Source organism: Zootoca vivipara, chromosome Z (assembly GCF_963506605.1).
Source record: "Zootoca vivipara chromosome Z, rZooViv1.1, whole genome shotgun sequence".
Lineage (NCBI taxonomy): Eukaryota > Metazoa > Chordata > Lepidosauria > Squamata > Lacertidae > Zootoca > Zootoca vivipara.
Genome location: NC_083294.1, coordinates 38,376,278 through 38,403,687, shown reverse-complemented (window position 1 = coordinate 38,403,687; position 27,410 = coordinate 38,376,278). Strand labels below are relative to the sequence as shown.

Sequence of the window (27,410 nt, the reverse complement as noted above, 5' to 3'; positions counted from 1 at the left end):
ATCCATCCTCCAACCGCCTCCAGGCACTCACACAGGACCTTCACCGCCTTCACTGGTTCTGATTTGAAAGAGAGGTAGAGCTGGGTATCATCCACATACTGATGAACACCCAGCCCAAACCCCCTGATGATCTCTCCCAGCGGCTGCATGTAGATGTTAAAAAGCATGGGGGAGAGGACAGAACCCTGAGGCACTCCACAAGTGAGAGCCCAGGGGTCTGAACTTAAATTAAAATAGAAACACACAGTAATTTGGGAAACAGAACAGATAAAACAGGTGAATGGTGCGTCTCAAAGAAGGGGGAACGCGTGAGAGAGACTTAAAATCAGCTAGAGGGTTAAGAGCAAGCAGATGCAAAAGTAACTATAGAAGGGTGCGAGAGAGGGAATGGGTCTTGCGTTTGAGCCTTCCGTTTAGTTATTTTTGCATCTGCTTCTTGCTACTTCAAGATGCAAACCCAGACATAATATACTCAGCCAGATTTTGCACTGCTGTGATGGTTTGGGTCATGCTCTAGACCTAAACGGAAGGCTCAAACACAAGACCCGTTCCCTCTCTTGCACCCTTCCATTCAGTAGTTTCTAGTTGCCCCGAGCCACGGGGGCACTTCCTCTCCTCGTATGGTACCTTGCCAAAATGGCGTTCCTGGATAGCTTGAGGGGAGGGCCTGGCACTGGGGCAAAGTGAAGGCCCTTCACTGTTTTGGTGTTTCTGGGTTGTTTATATATAGCATTTGGGAATATAGCATTTGGGAATTGACCGCCAGCACACAGGCCCAAGCAAGTAAGGTGCTGGAAGGTGCAGGAACTCAGTTCTGGGGAGTTCCGGCTGAAAAAGCCCTGACTATATCTATATCTATATCATCTATATCATATATTATATCTACTGTATATCTGCCACCATCTGACTGGGTTGCCCCAGCCACTCTGGGTGGCTCCCAACAAAATGTTAAAAACACATTAAACCTAAATGTGATGGGAGAAATAATTTCTCTTTTTGACCCAAACAATCCCTTCCATATCCGGTTCAATACTTCCTACTTTTATTCTGAAATCTGGTTCAACATGCCTGGCACCAAGGTCGAAGCGGTGGCCATCATCATTCCCACCAAGTGCTCCCTCCTGCAGCCCCTCTTCATCCCCCAAAAGAATCTGCCGGAGGCCGGCCCAACCCCTCAACATGGAAGCGGCAGCTGTGGTGGTGGTCTTAGTAAAACACGACCCCTTGCCTCTCCTCATCCCCGAGGCAAATGGGCACAGAAGCACTGTCATTTCACCTGCTACGGTTTCCCACACACAGGTTACAAAAAAGTAAAAGGAAAAAACTTTATCCCCACCCCAATACACATCTTTTCATGCTCAGGGAATTCCAAGCCAAAAGGCTGGTGCATGTTGGTGCCCACTTCATGCAGCTCAGGAAGCTATCTTAGGCCAAGCTTGGAAACTATCCTGGTTTCACCACCACCACTTGGGACAATAACTTTCCTGACTTTTAGCTTTGGACTCTGAGAAATCTGGAGGAGAGGTAATTTATGGGAAACTTTCCTGGTTTCCCCAACCACCACCACCCCAAATCTGATTCAACATCAAGCCGATTTCTGTGCTTGTTCTTCATATAACAAAATGTTGAAAAGTTTGTTCACAAAGATATGTAGAACAAAAGGGAACTAGACATTTCAAAGCTTTTTCACCTAACTTCTTATAATCAGCGAAAACCTTCACCCAGAATTGGTCCAGTCCACATTCTCTGAAAAATGATTTCAATGAACCATCACAAGTTACGTCAACAAGTGCCTCTTGCTCTTCTGCAGACAGAGCTGTTAGTTGTACATCACCACATTTCAAAAGGATTCCTTATCCATGAGTTTTCAGAATTTGGTGCAGGGAAGTAATCTCTGAAGCAAGTTGCTAAATCACACATGGTGTAATGTTTTATTTCTGTATCAATTCTTTGTCAGTGGTCTCCAGTGTTGGAATGTTAGTGAGGCTTCCACCTTCTACTCAGCTTGCCCATAACCATATTCTTTTTAATCACTGCCTCAATCTTATCTTTAGTGTAGAAAATATTCACATCACTACCTTGAAGGCTTGTGTTGAGAGTCTTCAAGTGTGTGAAAACATCTGCTAAGTAGGCTCATACACAACTACACAAAGCCATTCAACTGATAACATGGAAATTTTCAGAAAAAGTCATACTTCATCACGTTACTCAAAGAATCGCTTCAATATTTTCCCCCTTGACAGCCAACACACTTCTGTTTGTTAAAATAACTGCATATGCAAGCAAGCAGGAATTGGTCGCAAGCAGAGGCTGGGATGGTCCATGGAAGGCTTTCACTGTGCAATTAACAAGATAGGTGAGTCCCCCCAGCAGGGGATGGTGCTGCAGACCGCCAGGGTGGATTCCGCGGATCCCTAATTGGGAACCACATAATTAGATCATAAAAGGATAAATTTCTGTGCATTAAATCATGCAATAGAGATGCAAACTGAGTCCAGTTCTATGCCAAGCTCTGTAGGAACCTGCTACAAAATCTCTGAGGAATGTGCATACTTAACAGCAGATGGAAGAACTCACTCTTAGTAACAATTAAGTGCTCCTCAAGAGAGGCCTGCAGACTTCTCCCTCCTTCTTCTCTAGGATGCATGCCCTGCCCCTTCTCTGGTCAAACTTAACCATGGCTAGCATTGGTACACGTATGCATACCAAACCATGATGAAGGAAAGGGATGCACATGGGGCCAGCCCAGGATATTTTGCTTCCTAAGGTGAAGGACAAGGTGGTGCCTCCTCCCCGTTCCATGTACAAAAACCATTTGGATGGGCATATTTGAATCTTACATCAGCACAAACTGTGGAATAGCATCCTCTTCTGCACCTGAAGTAGCAGGCTAGTTTAGGAGTGAACTGCCCTACAACAGAAGGGGATGGCTAAAAAAAAAAAAACTCAGGAGGAACAGCCAGAGGGATTACCCACCACCACTGTCCCCCAGCATCTGCAGAAAGAATTGCTTGCTTCTCTCTGCCAAATGGTAGGGCTGGCATTAAACAGATACAAGCTTATAACCCATTCCCATTCACTTAACTATAGAGAACAGACCAGCAGCGTTACATTGGTCTGTACCATGTGATTACAGTTGGACAATGGAAGGCACATTGGAAAGAAGAGGTAGGGTGTCCAATATCCACATTAACAAACACCCCAACATCCATCTTCTCACAACTGTATAGCCGAAGCATATTCACAGTCCAACATAGGCAATTTTCTGGATGCACGTAAGATAAATGGACTTAATGCAGCTAAGCAAACATGACATTTTCCTTGCACTGTGATCACAGATGAGTCATTAAGTAAAATGATTAATCACAAATCAATGTTACTAAGCTCCTTTAGAGACGATGTGGCCCTTGTCATGCAAGTAGAAGCTCTCCATTTATGAGCTAATGCATTAATTCTCGCTCTCTGGCTGTTGTTGTTGGTCTTAAACATCAGAGTCTGCCGGAAATTTGTGTGCAATTAAGCTCAAGTGATGACCTCCTTATACACATTTTGGCACTTTTTATCTGGTAGCATGTTGTGTAAATATATAAATGAATTCAAGCATTATATGGAATTGCATTAACTGTAATTTCCAGGCAGACAGATATATTTCAGAATTTTAATACATGCACCAACAAGGTATTCAGGACCATAAATTACTCATTTTATCAGTCTGCAAATAGTTTTATCGGTCAGTGAGTGGATTTGTTCTAGGGCATTATGATCGACTGTTTTGCAGCTGGACGAAACGCAGCTGGTTCCTTTCAACTGGTTCCCCGCCCAGATCTACCAGTTTGGAAAGAAGGAGGTGGATTTGTCCTAAGAATTACACAGAACATCAGTTTTGAAAGGATCATACTGACTGCCAATCTGCTACTGAGCCAAATTCAGGGTTCTTATGTTGGCTTATAAAGTCCTTAAACAACATGAAGTTTGGAAACCTAAAGGAGAGTGTCTTCTCCCTTAAATATCTGTCCATGAGATCTTGGGGGGAGGTCCTTGCAATGGGTAGTTGAAATTCACCATGTGGCAATGGGTATTCTTGGTGATAGTGGCACCCTGGCTACATGATTCTCTCTCTTCCCAAGATGCAACCAGCACCGATTCTTTTAAGGCATTAAGGTGGGTGGATATGCACACCTAAACATGGGTTTGTCCAACTGAGCCAGTATTCGTGCACATGATTCGCATGGGAAATAGGTCTCAGGTTCAATCCCTGGAATCTCCAATTAGGATGAGGCAGCAAGTGGCAGTAAAAACCCTGGAAAGCTACTCCCAGCTGCATACACAATTAAAGCACATGGCTCACCCCCAAAGAATTCTGAGAACTGTAGTTTGTTGTGGGTGCTGGGAATTATAGCTGTGTTCAGTGCAAACTACGGTTTCCAGGATTCTCTGCAGGAAGCCATGCGCTTAAAAACAGCCTCAGAGTAGACATTACTGAGATAGGTGGAGACCTGGTTTATGACAGCTTCCTATATCCACTGATCATTCTCCCTCGGTTTCCTTTGAAGGGCTGCATCTCAGTGGCAGAGTAACTGTTTCATGTCCTTATTCAACTCCTGCAGTGTCCCATCAACCCCAAGGGGATCAATAATTTGGGAGATGCTAACCTAGTGCCTAATCCTGGGCTCTTATTGCAACTCAGCCAAAACATCTGCATCTCAGCCAAAACACAGCTATAATTCCCAGCACCCACAACAAACTACAGTTCTCAGAATTCTTTGACCGCCGCTTCGTCTTACGAAGCGCAGCCATAGAAAGCGGCAAAGGAAGATCAGCTGTCAGCGCGGGAAGCTGACAGCTAATTTTCCTTTGCCAGGGGGGCAGAGCCGAAACGTGGCGGTGCGGCGGCTGCTCCTGCCTGTTTTCCCCTTGGCTCGGGGAAGGCAGGTGGGGGCAAGCAGCGCCCGCTGCGATTCGGCTCCGTCCCCCGGAGCCACCGCACCACTGGGGAAGACAATTAAAAAATTATTAAAAACCATGAGCCATTGAGCACAGTACATTACAATAGCTACAAAAGGCAATCATCATCATCATTAACCAATTTGTAAGTGGTCCAGCGGGTACGATGAGTTTGGGAACTGGTCTTAAAACAGGAGCTACTGGACACTATCAGGCAGGGTGCTGAACTAAATGGCCTCCAGATCTAGATATGTTGTCTTTCAGACTTCGTATTTGGCACGTTAATTAGATGCCACCAGTAGAGTATGATCTCATTTTGCTAGAACATGTTTTAAAACACCCTTTAGCCTTCACTTACAGAAGCTGCCCAGTATCATCTTCAAAGGATCCTTAAGCTAATACACACATCATTTGATATCTAAAGGATGGTCCACACAAGCATGTCCGGGGTGGATGCACTAGCCATCATATATACATTTTATCATCTGTTAATGTAAAGTGATTTACTTTACCTTCGACATTCTCTAAAATTCTGCTGAGTGGTTTTGCATTCCAGAAATTTTTTATCTGCACCTACTTGATACAATAACTTTTGCTTTTTAAACCAAGGGCCTACTATTTGTGTGGTTGCAGCATGCCCTCTAGTGGAAACCAAAGGTGCTTGGAAGCAAATTAAGACAAAAACTTAGTACAGTACAGCACATTTTAAAAAATTCCTTCTAGCTGCATTAAGTAGTTGGTGCTGTTGGGTAGATGTCAAGGTTGAGGACCTTGGTAGGACCCATGCTGACACACCAATGCTGTCATTTCCACCAGTCCCTGTCCCTGGGAAAGGGTGTTGCAATTAAAGACAATAGGAAGAGCACTGCAGAAACCTTGTAAAGCTGCTACCAATCCATGATGATACTGAACTTGATACGGTAAGTGAATGGTCTGACTTGATAGGAATCAGGTTGTAAGCTTCTTGAGAACAGCGATCTATCTGTGTTTCCTGACTCACTCTGCAAAGCACCATATGCAATGACTGTATAATACACATAAATAATCCATTTATCTGTAGGAGCAATCCAAGTATGACATTGAACACATGTAGTTGCATTATTATGTTTCTTTTTAATGTTATTCAAAACTATCATATCCACTAATTTAAACTACAATTAAGGGCTTAAGGGGGAGAAAAGTAAAACAGCACCCTATTGGGAAAAACCTTCACAACATCAAAAAATAAAGAATGAACAGAGTTTTCCACAAACATCATAGTGAGTAGATACAGAATGTACAGCAAACAGTTGTATGTACATGTGCATTTCAGCATACAATACACTTTTGCAGAGAACCTGGAAAATAGTCCAGATTTAATATATCTATTTGTATTTAAGACCATCTGAAGTATATTGCCAAAGGTAAACATCTTCTTTGCTTTGGTTATGAAGCACACACCCTCAGAATGCCAATGCCATTGGCCCTTACGAAGCAACTCTCAACCATGTTTCAGAACATATTTGATGCTCCCTGCATCTCTCTAATCTCTCCCCCCCCCCCAATGCATTCTGATCCAGTAAGATGCACATGATCTGATAACAGCTAAGGTTATAATGTTAATTGCCCCCCTGCTCCACTGATTTTGACCAACATGACAAATAATAATCCAAAATAATCTGCAAGACACAGGGAGTATAAAACTACTGATCCAAGATGGAACATGTTGAAGTGGCTAAACTGTGCATCCACCAGATGTGGTTGGACTTCACTTTCCATCAGCCTGAGGGATGAGCGGAGTTTCAGCCCAACAACATATGGAGGGCCACAGGCTAGTCACCCACAAGTTAGGGTTTCCAGATAAGTCATGAGAATCTGATCTACTGGGAAAACCTGTTTGCAAAAAGAAAGGAGTCAACAGCTTGCTAATATTTAGAAGGCAGGTGTGCCAAGGGGGTGGGGAAAATATGAACACTAACAGGTCCTTTTGTTTCAGCATTAGAAAAAAAATTGGCTAATGTCCTATAAGATTTTCTACAAGTACTTTACACCAGCCTTAAGGAGGTTTTAAGTCATATTTACAATCTGATGTAATACTTGTGTGAGAAATTCTCTATGATTTTCTCTGACCAACATACAGAAAAAGAAAACAAAAACTTATTGCGAGCCACAAGATCATCTTAAATGTTGAGTTCACCAACTTCAGCAAGCATTTTGAACAGAACCAGGGTATAGCATCCTATATCCTGCTTTACACAAATGTCATTGCTTTGTTTCAGTCAAAAAATTTCTAGCATAAAATGAAACCAATGCAGATGCAAGAACAAGATGTAAAACAGATCTTCTTATTAGGCTAAGAGAACAACTTTTTTCCAATCAAGTTTTCAGTGCTCCTTCTAAGCTTTGTGAGATAAGCAATTCCATAGAAGGTGAATTGTGTATTTCTCACTTGCACTAGTTAAATTATTTATGCATCTTATAAAGCATTCAAGATAAATAGGACCCAGGCAAAAGTCTACCAAGCAGATCCCCCAACTTGCTTCCATTCTATAACAAGTGTGTATAAATGGGGTGGGGGCTCGGCTATAGCTCCATTTTTCACTTATAATGCTAATTTAATTCAAACTGGATGTTCACTGAGTGACCAGAGTGTTCAATTTAGAGAGGCACCTTAAACACAGTACATTATGTGCTCAATAAAATGCAGCTACAAAATTCAAGATCTAGGAGGTAGGCAAAATGGATCAAGCACTCAAAAATTTTGTCATAATGCTGAGTTTTAGGCTGTTGTCTTATCCCATTTACTCCAAAGTGTTTCACCTGTGAGCTATGAGCTACTTCAAAACAAATGTTTCCCTCTTTGGGGGAGGGGTGTGTGTGTGTTGTGTGTGATTGCCTAATGAAACAAGGCTTTTGTAGAAATTTTTTAGAATTAGAGCCAGGAGTATCACATCATTAAGAACCGCTTTTAAACTAGAAATCCCTTTCTCTAGTGAATGTCCAACACTTGAAACTACTTGAAATTCACCCACAGTATCTTCTGTTCCTAAAAGTTAGATGTGATTCAGAAACATTAAACTACAGCTTAGCATTACATGCATGAACCTGCTCCCCACTTCTATCTCTTTATCCTGTGTGGCCGTACAGAGATCAGTAACCTCCACTTCAGTTTTAAGCTAACCAGAGTTTGCCACTTTCACCTGAGTTGGGAACTACATTTGCTTTTAACCATGGTTTATGCAAAAGAACCAAGATCAGAAACCATGGTTAAAAGCATGAAACGGGTCTTTTAAACACACCTGCTTAACTCTGTTATAGAAAATAATGTCATGAAACCACTCATAAATGTTAACCAAATGAGATCACTTTCCCATTAAACCGAATAAAGAAATATAGTTTTACGCAAAAACATACGGTCAAGATGGAAATCTCTCAACCGTTGCCTTTCCCCCACACAAAAAAGCTGAACAGGGCTTTGAAAACAAAACATATTTTGAAAGACTTCAGAACATCAGGAAAATGTGATCTGCTTTATTTCAATTTTGCAATGTTCTCCTCCAAACCTTCACTTTAAAGAAAAGGTCTCAAATAAATTTTAAGGCACATGACACTACAGTGATTTGGAACATATAGACACATGCATCTAGAGGAAGGAAATGTGAATTTGTTTCTAGGAGTTTCCTTCACCAGATTGTCCTGTTGCTTTGTAACACCACATCAGGCCTGCACACCATGAGTGACCCACCCGGCTATATGTAGCCATATTTCATGGCCTGACAGGCACTTGCAAGCACTTTCTGTCTGCCTGGTTTTGCATTCCCTGGCAAGCAGAAACGCGGGTTTAATAGTCCCTTGTGGGCCACGTATACGTTACTCATGGGGTGCATTTGGCTTAAAAGGTTCCCCAGTCATGGGGGGATTACTGGGTATTGTTTTGTTTTTATTATGTATTCTTTTTAATTGTAATTTTTATGTTGCTAACCGTCCTGAGTTCTATGGGCATAGGGCGAAATAAAAATTTAATAAATAATTATTATTATTTCAATAAATCTAGCCTTAAAGCCTTGATATGATTGCAGTAGGAACAAAAATGTGCGATGTCAAACTGTAGTGTCTTGCTTGTGCAAAGAGAACTTGCCCTTGCAGCCCTCCCCAACACTCCCCAAATCTGCTCTGCAAAAACTGAGGGATCCTTCAGAGAAGATGGGGAGGGTACGGAGGGAGGAGAAGAAAGGGCAATCCTGCCAGGTCCACTGGCAGAATATATCACCCAATAACTATTAATGGACTTGCAGTTCTTTGTTTTGTTTTTTAAAGAAAATAGCATTAAGCCATTCAGGCAAAAAAGCGGGTAGAGGAGGAAATACTCTTACCCAAAGAACAAATGTTATATCTATCAGGTTAAGGCGGAATTACAAACAAAATGAAAACTTTTCAGTAGAGTACTCACAGATATTTGAAAGCAAAATGAATTATCCTTAGTTTCCTTTTCTTTTTTTAAAGTATTCTCTTAATCTCTTATGACATGCCTTTTTTTGCTTTTAAACTATAGATGAGTGACACAGGCTAACTAGTCCCAGCTCCAATCAAAATTTTGGTAAAAGTGTATGTAAACAATATAATAGGCTTAAGGCTTAGAAAGAACACTGATTTTTCAATAATAATAATAATAATAAATCAACCCTGTCACATCAAGACATCCACATCTCTTTCATGGTCATCCTCAGTGACTTTTAAAGAAAGAACCTCTTCGTTAAGAAACAAACCACTCAGTCTCTCCTTTCGAGCCTGCCGTTGCTCTTTCAGTTGCCTCTTGCGCAAAGCCTTTTGCTGAAGCTTGCGCTGTTTAGAACGTTTCTGTCAAAATAAAGGAAATGGCCAAAGTCAATCCCAGTCTCTACACAAAACTGTGCACACCACTGTAAAACAAGACACATATTTAACTAGGACTTCGCACACACAATACATTTAAAGCACCCCTCCCCCAAGAATTCTGGGAACTGTAGTTTGTTAAGGGAACCAGGCAGAGGGCCTTCTCGGTAGTGGCGCCCGCCTTGTGGAACGCCCTCCCATCAGAGGTCAAGGAGATAAACAACTACCTGACATTTAGAAAACACCGAAAGGCAGCCCTGTTTAGGGAAGTTTTTAATCTGTGATATTTTAATGTGTTTTGGTATTTGTTGGAAGCCGCCCAGAGTGGCCGGGGAAACCCAGCCAGATGGGCGGTGTATAAATAATAAATAAATAAATAAATAATATATATTTTTAAAGGATACTGAGCATCATAGCTCTGAACTACAGTTCCAACTAGGGTGGGGAGATGTTCTTTAAACAGATGTTGTGTATACAGCCAAAAACCAATCCAGTATTTTCAGGTAATCATCTTTTAACGAAGATACTGGGATGGAAGAGGAAGAGAGGAACCCTCTTCTACATGCCTCATAAACTTCAGCTACATATGGCAATAATCTGATGATGCTGGAAGGCTCCGCCCACAGTGATATGCTAACTCTATCCTCCCTACACAAAGTTCAATGAGAAAAGACTCTTTACATAATTGCATGAAAGCAGATTTATAGCAAGATGGGTGACAGGACCTTTTCAGTGGTGGCTCCCTGGCTTTGGAATGCCTCCCTAGTGAGGCACATTTGTCTCTACAATTATTAATTTTCAGGAGGAATTTGAAAACATTTCTGTTTGCCCAGACATTTGGTGGCTGAAGAATATTGTTTCTGGGAACCCTGTAATCATGGGATGGAAGAATGTAACTGTAACTGGTTTCATAATGTTTTAAACTGTTTTAGAATGTTTTTGCTTTGTTTTCTTTCTTTTTTTAAAGTTGCATATCTCTTTGCTGCCCTGGGCATCTTGAGAAGGGTGGTATATAAATCCAAAAAACCAACGATTTCTTTTTTGGAGCTATAAATTTAACAACAATGTAAGACCATATTTATTATTTTCTATGGTTCATAACATGACTGGACTTGGGAATGGCCGCTTTCCTTCACCTTTGATTGTATAGATATAAAAATTTAAAAAGAAAACAAAAAAGAGAAATCTTGATGACATTTTCTTTGACTACAATCCAAAGTTAATAGCTAGTTTTCCTTTGGGATCAGGAGTATCCTAGGCTTTCCTGAAGAAATATGAGTAATTGAAATTGATGGTGCTATACTGAAAATGCTAATATTTCAAATTTAAACTGTCCACAATGCTAACAAATATTGAACTTGTTTGTTTAAGCTGTTTTAGCTCTTATTCCATACTTCCAAATCTGATGGCAAAATAAAAGCGCGCTAGAGCTCATTAAGCTGCAAATTACCTACCAGGGGCTACCCTTTTCTCTGGAATCCTCAAAAAGTAACATTAATCGAGCTTTTGCAACATGTAAATGCATTTACATTTTAACTGTAATGATTCCAAGTATATTAATAAGGTTTTTTTTAAAGTCCATCTGAATCTGAAGCTTTACTTTTGAATCCCTGATTCGCTCTGCAGCACTTGCAGACAAGTTGCTGTCGCTGTGAGCCCGACTCATGTTGGCGCTGGAGTTTGTACCAGAGTTGCCAATGCTGGAACCGCTACTGCTCGCTGAGCTGACCATGCTGGCGCTGCTGCTGCTGGCGCTGGCACCGCTCACTCCACTGGCACTCCCACAACTGTAGCCGCTTCGCTTCCAGTTCTCCCTTGCAGACCGCTGCCGGGGGCCATGCTCCTTGATATAACTTCTGACCTAAACACACAAATAAGGAAGTCAAGGCAAAGAGTCGAAATGGCAAGCGCTTGGATACACCTGGCTTTCAAAAGACTGAGGCCACATCCACACAATAACATCCAAAGCACTATTATACCAATTTAATCATGGCTTCTGCCCAAAGAATCCTGAGCACTGCAGTTAGTTAAGGGTGCCGAGAATTATTAGGAAAACTCCTGTTCCCCTCACAAAACTAAAATTCCTAGGTGGTTAAGCAATCAATTCCTTTCCCCAAGGAAGTCTGGGAATTGCAACTCTATGAGGGGAAATGGAATCCCCTAATAATTCTCGGCACCCTTAAAAAACAACACCCCACAGTTCCCAGGATTCTTTGGGGGAAAGCCATGACTGTTTAAAGTAGTATGATACTGCTTTGAATATCTACTGCATTATTGTTGTATGGTCCACATGATGCTATATGAAGATTGTTCAGAAACATCAGTTGGTTTTAAAAGCAACTACAGGGGGAACCCTACTAGACACACAGGTGCTTTACCAGGTCCAATTGTTGGAATATTCTAGAAGAAACTTTTGAAAATGGTCTTGAGCAGGTTGCTAGGCAAAAGAAAATTTCCCCAGCAACAGGTGTTCAGCTAAGTCTGGGTCAGTGTAAATGAGTATGTGAAGGAGTCAGCCTTAGGTCTCGGGCCGGATAGCTAAAAGAGAAAAAGATTGTGTTGCTTTATTTGTTTTCTATATTAAATGACCAGTGTAAAGTTTTGTAAATAATAAAGACTCTAAGAAACAGAACCAAATGGTGTTTATTCCTGTAATGAGAATTTCACTAAGAGCTGCAATGCTGCTGCTGCTGCTGCAAAGAAATAGAAGATGCAGGAAAACTTTTCTGTAAAAGGAACTCTGCTGCAGAAAGAAATGAAAACCCAAGAGTTGTACTCACATACCAAAACCAATGGCTTTCCCTGGTTTTCAATATACTTTAAAGCCCTAAGTAGCCTGGGACCAGGATACTCAAGTATCCCCATCTCCAGAGAGTATGCTGATGGACGAGGATATCCACAGGCCACTACCTTTAATAAGTATCTCTTTATTAAGTAAGGTATGGTGGAAATGTTTTCAAGTAAACACAAATGAGTAACAACAACAAAATATGATGGAGAACGGAAGGGATGGAACAACCCTGACACAATTGTAGAAGTATGCATTCTTACTCTTGAGGGGCCCAACAAAGAGGGCTCTACCTTATGGGAGGTCATTCCAAAATAAAATGCATTAAGTCTTTCAGTTGCCTTAAATTAACAACTAATTGTTACTGTTTATAGAAGTATGCAGCAAAATCATGCATACCAGAATAAGAGAGTTGGTTTAAAAAGAATCTCAAGCTCACATACCTGTTTCAGCTTTTCATCAGTGAGGCAATTCAGTTCGATAATAAACTCATTGTCTGTAGGAGAAATCTGAGCTGTGGGATCAATAATTTTAATGATGTCAAGCTGCTCTCGAAGCCCCATCTCCATGCTGACTTTACGACTCAGATATTCAATATATTCCACCTAAGAAAACATGTAGTTAGTTACCAATGATGCTCACTGAGAATTCCACATTCAAAGGGAGATGTGTTGTGAGAGGAGGACAGGGATTTCTTGGTTGTAGCCTCCTGCCTTTGGATTGACCTTCTCAGAGAAATTTGGGTAGCCTCATCTCTGCTCTCATTAGACAACAAGCCAAGCCTCACTGTCTGTCCTCCCCAATCCTTTCCTACCAGTTGCTATCTGCTACTTATGCTTTATCCTCTTTTTAGTCTATTATGGATCGCCTTCAGAGTTTCCTTAAAAACATTTTTATTAGATGGAGGCAGGGTATAAATGTCATCTCTTTCACAATTCAAGAAACCTTGGATAACATCACAGGAAAATAAAACTTGAGAAATTAACCTTCTCTATATAATTAAGGGAATTAGCACTTACTGTTACAAATGCAAAAAGGTTTTACCTGTTCATCGTTCGTCATTGCACTCCATGGAAGTTCATCAAGATTCCTGTGCTTGTTTTTCTTTTTTGGAAGCATGCAGGGAGAGCTTGGTATACTGGGTATGATATCAGAAAGCACGTCACTTCCACTTGCAATGTCACTGCCAGGCAACTTATAGACATAAAAATACATATATCCGATCAATTTCAGAATGAAGCAATGCAGTCCAACGTTCAGCAACAAACTAAAACACTAGAAGTAAATACGGAAAATTAAGGCTTCAGTCCTAACACACCTACATGGGAGCCAACTGTGTTTGGAAAAGTAGCATTGGCTTATGGCTACTGACTAGTTGGAAGCACAGTGCTTTCAATGTTGTTATACAGACCAGGCAGTTTATTAATGCACAGGACAACCTATAAAAGCATTTTTACCTGCCATTCAAATTCACTGTCCGACCAGTCCCAATATGTACTAATGGAAGAAGAGACATCGCTGCAGACACTACCCTCTGGGAACAAATCAAAAGATGTCAAGTCCTGATCATCCAAAAGTGAGAAGCAGTCATCCTGGTCACCGACAGAGACAGACGAAAACAGTTCTTCACTGCATTCAGAGCTGGCTACACTAGTGCCACACGAAGTCAAGTTCCACCTGCAAAACAGAATGGCAGTCACATTTGACCTCGGTATTTCAGTAACATTCAATGTTGCTAGCTTACTTAGAATTAAAAGCCAGCTAACATAAGCACCAGGATGAACAGCTGTTGACAGGTATCTGCTTAAGACCTAGAGAGCACAATAACATGCAGTAAGCAAGGTGTGTTATCCCCATGTCTTGCATTGAGCTTCAAAGTAGCCATTTAAAATATGCACCATTTATGGGGCAGCAAAGGGTACATGGCAGATTAGGGACTGTTCATGTTCAGTTCACAGTGAGCCAGACAACGGCCTCAAAGGATGACAAAATAAGCCCTGTCAGACCTCTAGTTAATATTTCTTAAGCAATGGTACCCCATCTATAAACTCCATTATCCCACAAGCTTAGCAGCTTTCCGGGCTTCAGAAAACAAGTAAATGCAGCTCTTTTTCAAATGAACTTCACAGGTCTCAATATGCTGCTGCATCCAGATGTGTTAGTAACTGTAAACTGAAATTGTTTACATTCATACACGGTTTTATTCGTAAGCAGCCTTTCCAGAATTCAAACCCTGCTCATGGCGGCTTGCAAAATGGGGGGGGGGGAGCTCAACTACAAAGAAAAGTAGTCATAAACAATAAATAAAAAATTAAAAGTACATGACCAAATTGAAAAATTTCCACATAAATCATAATCAGACCTAAAATAAAGATAAAAAAACAAGAACCCCCCTCCAAGCAAATACCCGAGTATTGTATAATGCTTTAATGTTATAAGTATTTATCTTGCAATTTGTGTGTTTCAAACTGCTTCAGGGATCCAACAGGCAAAAAAGCAAGGAATAATGTCCCACTGATTTCTATGGCCGCCATGAACCCTTCTGAAGTTTACTATTGTTTATTTTCTCTATCAGAGGTTCTGTACCTACATAACAGGCAGATACAAGACAGGGCAGCCTTCACTCTGCTACAAAAAAAAGAAATGAACTTCTTAAATTTATGCTTGTCAGGAAACATATTAATGGCACAGAAACTTGCTTAGTGTGCAAATATTAACAGTGCAAAAGGCTTCCATGGGAATATGTTAAAGGCACAGCAGCCCTGCTAGAAAAGAAGCTGCTATCTCTACCCACTGCAAGGGTTGCCACCTTCTCTTCTGGCCCTGCTCCTGTGCACCTGAACAGCAGTACTGCAAATAAAAAAATGAACAAATGACACTTTCCCTTGCAGATATATCAGCAATGGGAACAGCTCTGCCTATTAATTTTCTGCATGCCTAGCAGGTGATTGAAAAAAGAAGTGGCAAACCTACCTAGCTTCTACTCAGCCTCAACCATTGAAGCCAATATGTTAGTATTTCGTCCCTTCTCTCCTTAGTTTTATTAATAAAACTTTTTTTAAAAGCCCATACTGTACAGTCCCCTCACTCCCAGCAGTCTTCTTAACCTCCTTGCACACAAACACCATGTGCTTTTCAGTCTACAATGCGGTTGTGACTGGTACCATCCCAGCCAGGCACTGCGTATTCGGCCTGGCTCTTACATTTGAACTTCCTCCTTTCCTCCAAAGAGCTAAAAGCAGTGTGCACGCTTCTCCCAATCCCATCCATTCCATCGGATTCAAACCCATGCCCTAGCCTGGCTCTCTTAAGAAGATAAGAAGAGGAGTTTGGATTTGATATCCCGCTTTATCACTACCCGAAGGAGTCTCAAAGCAGCTAACAATCTCCTTTCCCCCTCCTCCCCCACAACAGACACCCTGTGAGGTACGTGGGGCTGAGAGACTTCAAATAAGTGTGACTAGCCCAAGGTTACCCAGCTACCACACTGGCTTAGCCATTTCGCTTACTCCCATTGTCGCAACCGTCTGCCACATCCCCCACCCCTAAAACTTCTCAGAAACCAGGCACTGCTCCAGCATCCAAGTCCCCGCCCCCTTCTCCATTAGTTTGTGTTGAGATGTGCCTTGCAGTGCATGGTTTAAATAACCCATGGAGAAAATTCTCCTACCTTCATTCTTACCAATAGGAAATCATTAAAACCAAAACAAAAATAGTGGCTTCTACTGGAAATGTTGCATTATTAAATACTACAGGAGTTTTTTTTTTCCTTTTGCGGAGGACTTTTAGATGTTGAAGCAAAAGAAGATATGAAAAGATAACCCCTCAATTCATTCTTCCAGATAGGAAAGGTGTTACAATAGGCATTCGGGCTTCCCACAAGGAAACATCTAACTTTCCCCCACAGCTTCCCAAGCCTGGGAGGTGGGGGGAGAGAAACTATTCGGGGCGAGCATGATCCTCACCACCTCACACCCATGTCGACGACCCTTTGGGGTCACTTCGAACTCCCACGACTCTCCATTTTCCGTCAGCCTCCACAACAACCCTGCGAGGTAGGCGGGGGACGGGGCCCCAATACCACCTGGAGACACTCCCCGCCCACTCTTCGCCGCCCCCCCCCCGCCCCCGTTCTTGCCTGTGGGCGTGGAGGCGGCGCAGGGGGTCCGTGCGGTGGCAGGACGAGAGGTGGCAGCCGAAGTCGCTGACGTCCAGGCAGGCGGACCCCTCATCGCACAGGCCGAGGCCGCCACCAGCACCGTGTGCGCGGGGCGGCGCTGAGAAGAGGAGGGCGTTGGGCTCGTCGGGGGCCAGGAACTTCTGCGGCTCCTCGCCGGCCATGGCGGAGGCGGCCGAGAGGCAGGCGGCGGAGGCGGCGGGACCTACGCGTTCCTCAGGCTCCCGTTGCCCTGCGGACGGGAAGGCTCAGCCGAGCAGCCATAACGGGGAAAGGGTACGAAAGCGATTCTCCTCCGCGATTACTCCCGGCTTCCGAACGGAGCCTCCAGTCAGCGATCCAGCGGTCGCTCGGACCGGAAGCCTCTATCGTCAGCTTCCGAATCCCTCAGCCGCAAGGCTATACGCTGAGCGCGCGCCCCTAGGAGGGGGGGGGGATAGAAAGAAGAAAGGCCGTCTCCTTCTCCCTCCCTGCAGTGCCCTCTGCCGTTGGAGGCGGGCAATGGCAGGGGGTGCGGCCAGCTCGGGTGGGCGTTGAAACTGGAGCTTTAAAAAATAGAGCGAATTCGGAGAACGTGGGTTCCGCGAGAGTATTTGCAGGACTAGAGGGCTGCAAATTTAGAGCCATGGGTGCTCAATTAATGCCACTGGCCGCGGTCTGGCTAGCTGCAGGCTTTTGCAAGCAGGAGAGGTGTGTGAAACAAAGTATCTCTCCTGGTTTGGAGGGACGCTTTAAGGCTTCAGCACACCTGTTACTGGGTGCTACTGGGTTTACAATAAAAAGCTAACGTACTTTATTGAAGAGGCTCGTAATGCGCTGTGAGGAAGGGGATTGATTTGCCCAGAGCCGGAAAATCCAGATACAACGCTATGACCTTACCAGAAATCTTCGAATTTGAGGAGCCGTTGCAGGAGCTAAGTGAGGCTGAACTGACTGAGCAGCTCAGCTTGCACCAAAACAACATTACAATGGACGAAAACTTGGAGAACACCCTATTTGAGGAGCCGTTGCAGGAGCTAAGTGAGGCTGAACTGACTCCGCAGTTCAGCTTGCACCAAAACAACATTACAATGGACGAAAACTTGGAGAACACCCTATTTGAGGAGCCGTTGCAGGAGCTAAGTGAGGCTGAACTGACTCCGCTGCTCAGCTTGCACCAAAACAACATTACAATGGACAAAAACTTGGAGAACACCCCTACGTTTCAGGGAAATATATTTGGGGTTGATCTTGGAACTGGTTGCACTGAGCTAATGGGAGACGACAGTGGCATAGACTGCTTTATCATCAACCCGAGAGAGCAAACTTCTGACATGGAATGTGAAGACACCGTGCTTGGTGTTTTCGGAGGGGGCTGCTTTTGCGAGATCCCGTTTGCTGGAGACGACAGTGCCATAGACTGCTTTCTCTTCAAACCGATAGAGCAAACTACTCTCATGGAATGTGAAGACAACGTGCTTGGCGTTTTCGAAGGGGGCTGCTATTGCGAGAACCCGTTTGCTGGACTTTTTGATGACAATGAAGGAGTCATATCGAGTCACTTCTCTGCTCCTTCAGAAAGTGAACTGGCTATGTTCGACCTCCCTTCACTTGTGGATCAACCAATTGTGGCTCCAGAGGCGGAGGCGGCAGCAGCTACTAAAAGGAAGGCAGGAGGGGAGCAGAGTCTGACCGTGAGTGCCGAAATGTTTCCTACTCAATCTTCCTACCAGAGTTTCGAACCGAAAAAGGAAGTGAGAAAGTCAAATCCAGAAGTGCCCAGTGAGGAGCAGCCCTCTTCTAGCTATCGGGAAGCCTCGTCTGAAGCCTCACCTCAGTACGATTTGCTGCTTCCATCAGCAAATTTGCAGTGCGATTTGAAGACAACTCCAGAGCAGCAGCTCTTCGGGGAAGTGGATAGTCAACCAAGTGGCCACCAGGATGAAGAGGAGTAAAAAGAATGGAACCAGAGCCCTCAGCAATTTCTCCGTGTTCTTCAGGAAATTGTGGCCACAACTGGAAAGGAATCCATCAGGTTTTTCGAAATAACAAAAAATGCCAGCTGCAGGGAAGTAGGACAAAAATTCCACTGTTTGTTGGAGCTTGCAAATCTGCAAGCTATTCACCTGAAGCAGGAAGACATATGCAGGGATATTACTATAGTTCCCGCTTCTAGATTCTATGATATTTGAATGTTTAGTTTACTGCATTCTTAGCACAATTAGTGCTGACCTACAGGAGAAGAAAACAAGAGTTTATTGTCTGCAGAGACTTTTGGGGTTGGGGTTGATGCATATCTTGCATATCTATTACTATTTTGCACTGGGTGCAACTGCATTGATGGAAAAAAATAAATAGAAAAATATTGGTTCACCTAACTATGACTAATTCACTTCTTTACAATTATCTGCTTAGTAATCTACAATACTATGCATTTTAATTGACTACGTATTTTAATTTTAAAAAACTAATGAGACAACAGGTTGCCCATTTTGGGTCTTCTGGACCCCAATTGGGCAACCTGTTGTCTCATTAGTTTTTGTAAAACCTGTCTGGGAAATTGTCATTTTTCCCTAACATTTCTGCCAGTGATTTTTTTTTAATTAAAAAAAACTAATCTTCCCACTCCTGAATGCGTTCTTGAGGCTGCCAATATGAATGTTAGTTCCTTGCAGAGGTCTTTGCTGTGCCGTGATATCTCCGTCGGGGCAAGCTAAGGGAGATACATTATAGCTCTCATTTTGGACTTTGGGCGGCTAGGGAGAGTTTGTAGGTAATAGAACGTCCCCCGGGAATGGAAGATTTAGCGACCTGGCAGTCCAACGTACTTTAAGCAGTTCTGCAACTAAATGCAAATGCGGGTCCTTGCGAATATCATTTAAGTGCAAGAAACAATGCATGTTAGATTTTGCATTCCTTTGCTGTCCATTTTCAATAGCTAGTTGCAAGCAGGGGACAATTCCAGTACCGAGCAAAAATTGCAATTAAGTTTTCTTCCCCACTTGTTGCTTTGCAAACTCCTAAGCATTTTCAAGGCTGTGTAGGAATGCCATACACCCCGATTACAGGTTAAAGCCAAATTGCAAGCCTTGAGGGAATGGGTGTCCAAGCGACTTAACATCAGTATACAGTGGAGGGGGTGGGGGGGGAACCAGGCTAGTCCTGGGTAAATTAGTTACAACTGGAAAGGGGTCATGCCTGATTCAACGGGCCTCCAGACACCACAAGAGGCGTGGCATGAAGAGGGCAAAGGAAGACCTTTCCCCGAGTCTACTGAAGAGCAGCCTCCCCTGCTTTGCGCACCTCCGACCTCACCACTTCCCTTGGCGTTCGGCGCCATTTTTGAAGGGAGGTTGGGGAGGGGAATGGCAGTGCCTAGCCCAGTCCTACCCGCAGATTCCCAGGAACTGAATGTGGGGTTGTCTAGAGCTGCTACATAGTGAGCAAATAGGTTGCGAATAATAAATTAATAAACTGAGGAGGATTTACATTTCTGCCATTGCCCAGGCTAGTACAAAGAGGAACATAATTCTATATACAGTACAAATAAGTGAATACAGCTTACACACCCAATAGCGACTTAACACACACACACTGTGTTTCATATGGGGTGTTTGTTTTTAAACAAAGCTGTACTAGGGGTGCAACCTTGGTTCTGGCATGATACAGGGCGAAACGGGGGGTGGTGGTGGTTTCGTTTTCATTTTCATCTGGTGCTGACGAAATCCGTTGCAACCTATTTGCAGCCCAACAGGATAGCCCCTCTGGAATTCTCTGCACACGTGCGCACGCACTTCCACGTGAATTTGTAAATCTGCCTGTGCCTGGCTACTCAGTGCTTAAAGACATGACCTTCCCCACACCCTTTCAAAAACACACGTTTGGGGAGGGTCCCTAACTTGTCAGGGGGGGGGGGGGCAGAGACACAGAGGAGACCTGAAATGCAGGACAAAACTGTATCACATTTAAATGCAGGGCAACCCAGCATTCGGTGGTAACCCCAGTGGGCACGCCAAAGAGGAGCGGGGATATCTTCACCCAGTGTACATTACTGGATTTGTTTTCCTGCATCAAACTGCCATTCAAGGAAACTTTCTCCATCGCGTGTCGCAAAGCCGGTCTCAAAGGTACGCATCTCAGCTTAAAAACTGATGGGATCTGATGGAAGCTAGTTTGAGGGAAAGCGTATCAAAGAGGAGTATTTTGAAATAAACTACAGAATACCTATGGAATGTGGCTAATGCTGTGTGCATTGGACTTTAAACAACAGCAGCGGGAGCGCACTGAGGCCACAGTAAGCGGTAACGTGTACACAGCCTGTGTTGCTGGCGTAAATTCCCACTACGGCTCACCTTTGCATACAAATATGCATTTATCTTTCACTGCGATCCTGCTCAGAAGTAAGACCTCTATCTTTCAAGTGAACGTTTTTGCAGTTAAGTGGATATAGGACTGCAGGCTTTATCAGCATGTTAAAAATACATAAATACAGGAGTATAACATCATTAGATGAGTGTGGTTTGTATCTATAAAAGTGGTTTTTTTCCTATTCTAATAAGATTCTTTATTACAAAACAATTTACATAGAACAACACTTCATTTGACATTACATACCCTTTAACTTCTGATTCACCTCATTGTGCTTTTTATTCCTTACTAGTGTATACGCACTTCATATTTATTACTATTTTCAGTTAATTATCAGGGAAAAAATTTACTCTATAATATCCTTGAACTTCAAGATTCAATCCGAATCTGTCAGGAGATTTGTGTTATTACAGTACTTTTTAAGATATTCTTTGAACATTATCCAATCTTTACTAAATTTCTGATTAGAATTTCCTCTTACTGTATTCTCTCAGTCATCCTTGCAAGTTCTGAATATTCTATCATCTTTGCTTGCCAATCAGTTATTGTAGGGATTATATAATATGATAGGAGTTGTAAACCTGTTGATGACTGTTAACAACTGTTAATTACTGCAATTGGTCTTGCAGGAAAAAGCACCTGGCGTAGGGTTTGGCCTGTTTGTCCAATATAGAGAGCTGAAGGGCACTGTTGGCATTTGATGGCATACACAATGTTAGAAGATTGTTCCCACACAACGATGGTTTACAAGCCATAAGGAACACCATTTTAGATAAAATCACAGCGGACTTTGCTACCAAACTCTGCTACCAAACCACTTCAAATTTGGTGATGACCTGTTCCTCCAGATCAGCGGCACAGCAATGAGAACCCACATGGCCCCACAGTATGCCAACATCATCTTCTAACATTGTGTATGCCATCAAATGCCAACAGAGCCCTTTAGCTCTCTATATTGGACAAACAAGCCAAACCCTACGCCAAAGGATAAATGGACATAAATCTGACATCAGGAATCACATGACAGAGAAACCAGTAGGAGAACACTTCAATCTCCCAGGACATTCTATACAAGATCTCAAAGTAGCTGTTTTATTACAGAAAATTTTCAGAAACAGACTGGAAAGAGAAGTTGCTGAATTGCAACTCATTAGCAATCTTAAAACCATGGAGAGACCTGGTATGAACAGAGACATAGGATTCTTATCTCATTATACATGATCAAGCTTTCTTTAGCACCTCAGCCCTTGCTTTTTCCTGCAAGACCAATTGCAGTCATTAACAGTCGTTAACAGTCATCAACAGGTTTACCACTCCTATCAGCCCTTCACCCATTCCCATCACCCTCCTGAGTAATACCCCTCCCCACCCTCTGACTATACATAAGGGTCTGGTGACTTCTGTTTCAGTGTATCTGAAGAAGTGTGCATGCACACGAAATCTCATACCTACAACAAACGTAGTTGGTCTCTAAGGTGCTACTGGAAGGATTTTTTATTTTTATTTTGACTGCGTCAGACCAACACGGCTACCTACCTGTAACTAGTTTTCCATGGGGTCCCTTAAACCTAGAACTGGCCCTGCTTTTTTGTACTTACAGTACTGGTGTTTCTTAAGTTTGCTCATAAATAGAGGGATCTGTGTTCTCCATTAAAACCACCTGATGATTGGGCAAACCAATAAAAAACCCACCATTAATTTCTCAAAATCCCATTTGGAAGCCATCTAGTGGTCATTCCCAGATTCTGCGGCAGTTAATTTGATAAACAAATGATAGCAGGGTACAGTACTTTGTCTGATAAATCATTTCTGTCCCTTGTCTGTCCTGAATTGCCTGACAATCTCTTTCATTTGGGTGGCCATGGTTTCCATTTATTGTGAGTAGAGGGAGAAGTCTTATAAACTAACTCCCATCTTCCTTTTTTCTCAATCTAAACCAGGCATAGGCAAACTCCGGCCCTCCAGATGTTTGGGACTACAATTCCCATCACCCCTAGCTAACAGGACCAGTGGTCAGGGATGGTGGGAATTGTAGTCCTAAACATCTGGAGGGCCGGAGTTTGCCTATGCCTGATCTAAACAGTCTTTCTTCATAGAGAAGGTGCTTCCAATATATGATTTTCAAGCTTTTATTTACCTAAGAGAAAGGAGCATGTGGGAAGGAAGTCCAATGGCTATCCCATAACTATTGCCTGGAAGTAATTAGCTATTAATGTACACTACATAAATCTGTTGTTGTTGTTTTATATTTATATTTATATCCCACCCATCTGGCTGGGTTTCCCCAAACACACTGGCTGGCTTACAGCATATATAAAAACATAATAAAACATCAAATATTAAAATACAGATTATCTTATACAGACTATTAATAAACCAATAAATCAACAGAAACAAATAATAATAGGATTGGGGAGTTGGTTTGGATTATATTTGGGTACCACCAATCCTGTGACTTGATGTATGTAAGATGGGAGTCTATAGGAAGTGGTCAAACTAGTCTCTTTGTTAACAGTTTTAGCCTAGCCTGTTAAGCCCCCTTTTACATGTCTTTGGGGCTTTTCTGGAAACGATGACAAACCTAGACAGCATCTTAAAAAGCAGAGACATCACCTTGCCGACAAAGGTCCATATAGTTAAAGCTATCATTTTCCCAGTACTGTAGTGATGTTTGGAAGTGAGAGCTGGACCATAAAGAAGGCTGATCGCCGAAGAATTGATGCTTTTGAATTATAGTGCTGGAGGAGACTCTTGAGAGTCCGATGGACTGCAAGACCGATGGACTTCCCTATATAAGATTGCTTTCCGATGGCTTGGGGGTCGGATAACTCCATGCCATCCAAAATTTCTCCAATGAAAATAGGGACATCTTAAGGAAAAGTGAAACATTCTGGGGTCAAATCAGAAACCAGGACTGCTTCTCTAAATCAGGGACGCCCCTGGAAAATAGGGACACTTTGGAGGGTCTGGGTTCAGGTTTTATATATGTATAAAAAAACCCCATATACTGCATCCTAAAGACAACACAGTCTCCGTTGACCATTGACCTTCATTCTAAGGAGTTTCCCGGGTCTCTCACCATTCAGGTAACAATATATATTCAATATTTAAAGCTGTGTAAAATCTGATGAGGAATCAAGCAATTGGCATTTTATCAGGGTAGTGGCTTCACACAAGGGATGTGTGTTGAGTGTGCTTTAAATGCATGGTGTGGATCTGCCCAGAGTGGAAGAAAATGTATCATGGTGAAAGCAATCTGTCCTTACAAAAGCCACAGACATCTCTGGACACAAGTACAGACCTTCGTGTACAAAAATGAAACATAAAGGAGCAGTTCCAGCCAAAGAGGTCTCCCATTCCTAGCACTGATTAGAGTTCTATATTAGCCCTTTACTCTTCCCTTACCAAAGGGTCGCCCATGCCTGACAATCTGCAAACACAGCTGAGCTGAGGCCCCGAAGGATAACTCAGGATAACTGGGTTGGTAAATTATGAGGCTTCATCTCATGGTCGTTCAAGCCCCAGTTGGGAAAAAGATTCCTGCATTGCAGGGGATTGGAATAGATTATCCTTGATCTTCGTGGTTCCTTCCAACTCTACAATTTTATTCTTTTACTAGTGTCGTTCAGCCCGTTAAATAAACAGGCGCTAGAGCACCGGATCGAGGAGCCGGTCTGCAGTCAGCACCCAGCAACGCCTTGCTGGATTGAGGAGGCGATGCTCCGTGCGGCGATGCTGGGCGCTGACTCTGCAGACTGGCTCCTCTGTGGATGTAGTGGATGTAGCCTATCTTGATTTCAGCAAGGCCTTTGACAAGGTGCCCCATGATATTCTTGTAAAGAAGCTGGTAAAATGTGGGCTAGACAATGCTACCATTCAGTGGATTTGTAACTGGCTGACTGACCGAACCCAAAGGGTGCTCATCGATGGCTCCTCCTCATCCTGGAGAGTAGTGACTAGTGGGGTGCCACAGGGCTCTGTCTTGGGCCCAGTCTTATTCAACATCTTCATCAGTGACTTGGATGACGGGCTTGAGGGCATCCTGGGCAAGTTTGCAGACGACACCAAATTGGGAGGGGTGGGTAATACCCCAGAGGACAGGATCACACTTCAAAATGACCTTAACAGATTAGACAACTGGGCCAAAGTAAACAAGATGAATTTTAACAAGGAGAAATGTAAGGTACTACACTTGGGCAAAAAAAATGAAAGGCACAAATACAGGATGGGTGACACCTGGCTTGAGAGCAGTACCTGTGAAAAGGATATAGGAGTAGTAGACCACAGACTTGACATGAGTCAACAGTGTGATGCAGCAGCTAAAAAAGCCAATGCAATTCTGGGCTGCATCAATAGGAGTATAGCATCTAGATCTAGGGAAGTAATAGTACCACTGTATTCTGCTCTGGTCAGACCTCACCTGGAGTACTGTGTCCAGTTCTGGGCACCACAGTTCAAGAAGGATACTGACAAGCTGGAACGTGTCCAGAAGAGGGCAACCAAAATGGTCAAAGGCCTGGAAACGATGCCTTATGAAGAACGGCTTAGGGAGCTGGATATGTTTAGCCTGGAGAAGAGAAGGTTAAGGGGTGATATGATAGCCATGTTCAAATATATGAAAGAATGTCATATGGAGAAGGGAGAAAGATTGTTTTCTGCTGCTCCAGAGAAGCGGACACGGAGCAATGGATTCAAACTTCAAGAAATAATATTCCACTTAAACATTAGGAAGAACTTCCTGACAGTAAGAGCTGTTCGGCAGTGGAATTTGCTACCAAGGAGTGTGGTGGAGTCTCCTTCTTTGGAGGTCTTTAAGCAGAGGCTTGACAGGCATATGTCAAGAATGCTTTGGTGGTGTTTCCTGCTTGGCAGGGGCTTGGACTGGATGGCCCTTGTGGTCTCTTCCAACTCTATGATTCTATGATTCCTCGATCCGGTGCTCCCGGGACCTGTCCTTCCTGTCGGCGGCAGGGGGACAGGAACGAAGGAGGAGAAAGCAGCCCTTCCTCCTCCTTCCTTCCTCTCCCCCAGCCACCGACAGGAAGGAGACATCCCGGGGTTTGGAGAAGCGCTTGTGCAGCGCTTCTCCGAACCCCGGGACCTGTCCTTGCTGGACGCACACACATGCACTTTCTCTCCCCACCCACCCCGCCGCCGCCGCCAACGCTCAGTCCGGCTGGGAGCGGCGGTTGGTGGCTGCAGGGAAATGGTAGGTGGGGGGTTGGGGAGAGAGCGTGTGTGTGCGTCCAGTCTCTGCATCCAATCCCTGTGTCCGTGGGGCACATGCACAGTAGCGCGGACACAGGGACACAGGGACTGGACGCAGAGACACTTGCACTTTATTATATAGGATACACAGAAAAAAGTGTGAATCGTTTGTTTGTTGTGCAGTTGGATACAAAAATGTGGACTGGAGTGAGGCCATCACGAAGTTGGAAAGCTGATGTGTGGTTTGAAAAATTGGGGTGGGCGAAAATCAAACATATTAGGTGTAGGCATTTTTTGTAAGCACTTTAACTACAAACTACAGGCTACTGCAGAGACAGAGTGTACACACAAATTATGGAAAGGGAGAATGTTCTCAGTTTCCATTCTTAAACTCCCCAGACCATATTAAATCACTTTCTTCTTTCTGGCTGGAATCTCCTCTTCTTCCCCTTCGGTCAGATAATGCTTCATAGATGGATGAATCCCTGATGTATAGTGGATAAGAGCTACAAGCTCCCTATAGAGAAATCCACCACTTATTCAGGGTGTAAGGAAGGAACAGGGCACACTTTGCATTTGTTTGGCTTTTCCTTTTTTGGTGTGTGGAGTCTGATGCAGAGTTTGTGCTGCTGGAAAATCTGCTTTTAAAATAGTTTTAAAAACATTGCTCCCAAATAACCTGCTTCTGGCTGCCAAGGACAAATGCAGAACCCTCCTGTGATTTCTTCCCACCTCCCTTTTCTAAATGCAGCATCAGGTGGCCTCAGCTGCAGTCTGCTGCAAAGACTGAGCCTCAAAGCCGCAAGGGGGCTGTTGCTTCTCTCCCCTCTTGCTGAGGAATGAATCTAAATGGGATGAGACTGCTGTCGAATTAACCAATGGCAGGAACCTAACACCACAATGCCTGAGCCTAATTTACCCAACTGCCAGTGGTATCTGCTGGAGGTGTAAAGCTGCAAATGCTGAGATATTTGGGGTTCATGCCAGAAAATTCTGGGAAGGTATAGTGATGGAAACCCTTTAATTCTCCTATTTGGATATGTTAAAGAAAATTGTACTCACAGAGGACAGGGAATTAATCATCTATTGACTGAT

At 43.3% G+C, this 27,410-nt stretch overlaps 1 protein-coding gene across 1 annotated transcript; it reads right to left on the bottom strand.

The window, feature by feature from the left end:
- Nucleotides 1-4,869: 4,869 nt before the first annotated feature.
- LOC118084336 (protein FAM199X) lies at nucleotides 4,870-17,139 on the bottom strand. The gene is made up of 6 exons (XM_035113759.2): nucleotides 16,722-17,139; nucleotides 14,041-14,260; nucleotides 13,628-13,777; nucleotides 13,027-13,188; nucleotides 11,396-11,656; nucleotides 4,870-9,780 (listed from the first exon to the last, which is right to left on the bottom strand). Exons 1-6 carry the CDS (start codon nucleotides 16,922-16,924, stop codon nucleotides 9,610-9,612), a joined length of 1,167 nt encoding a protein of 388 aa, XP_034969650.2. The 5' UTR covers nucleotides 16,925-17,139; the 3' UTR covers nucleotides 4,870-9,609.
- Nucleotides 17,140-27,410: the final 10,271 nt, after the last annotated feature.

Excerpts from the sequence above, each read along its gene's own strand:
- LOC118084336 (XM_035113759.2), bottom strand. The coding sequence starts at position 16,924 with ATGGCCGGCGAGGAGCCGCAGAAGTTCCTGGCCCCCGACGAGCCCAAC. Across the intron at positions 13,778-14,040 it reads ACAGTGAATTTGAATGGCAG|TTGCCTGGCAGTGACATTGC; the intron begins GTAAAAATGCTT and ends TATGTCTATAAG. Across the intron at positions 11,657-13,026 it reads CTGATGAAAAGCTGAAACAG|GTCAGAAGTTATATCAAGGA; the intron begins GTATGTGAGCTT and ends TTGTGTGTTTAG.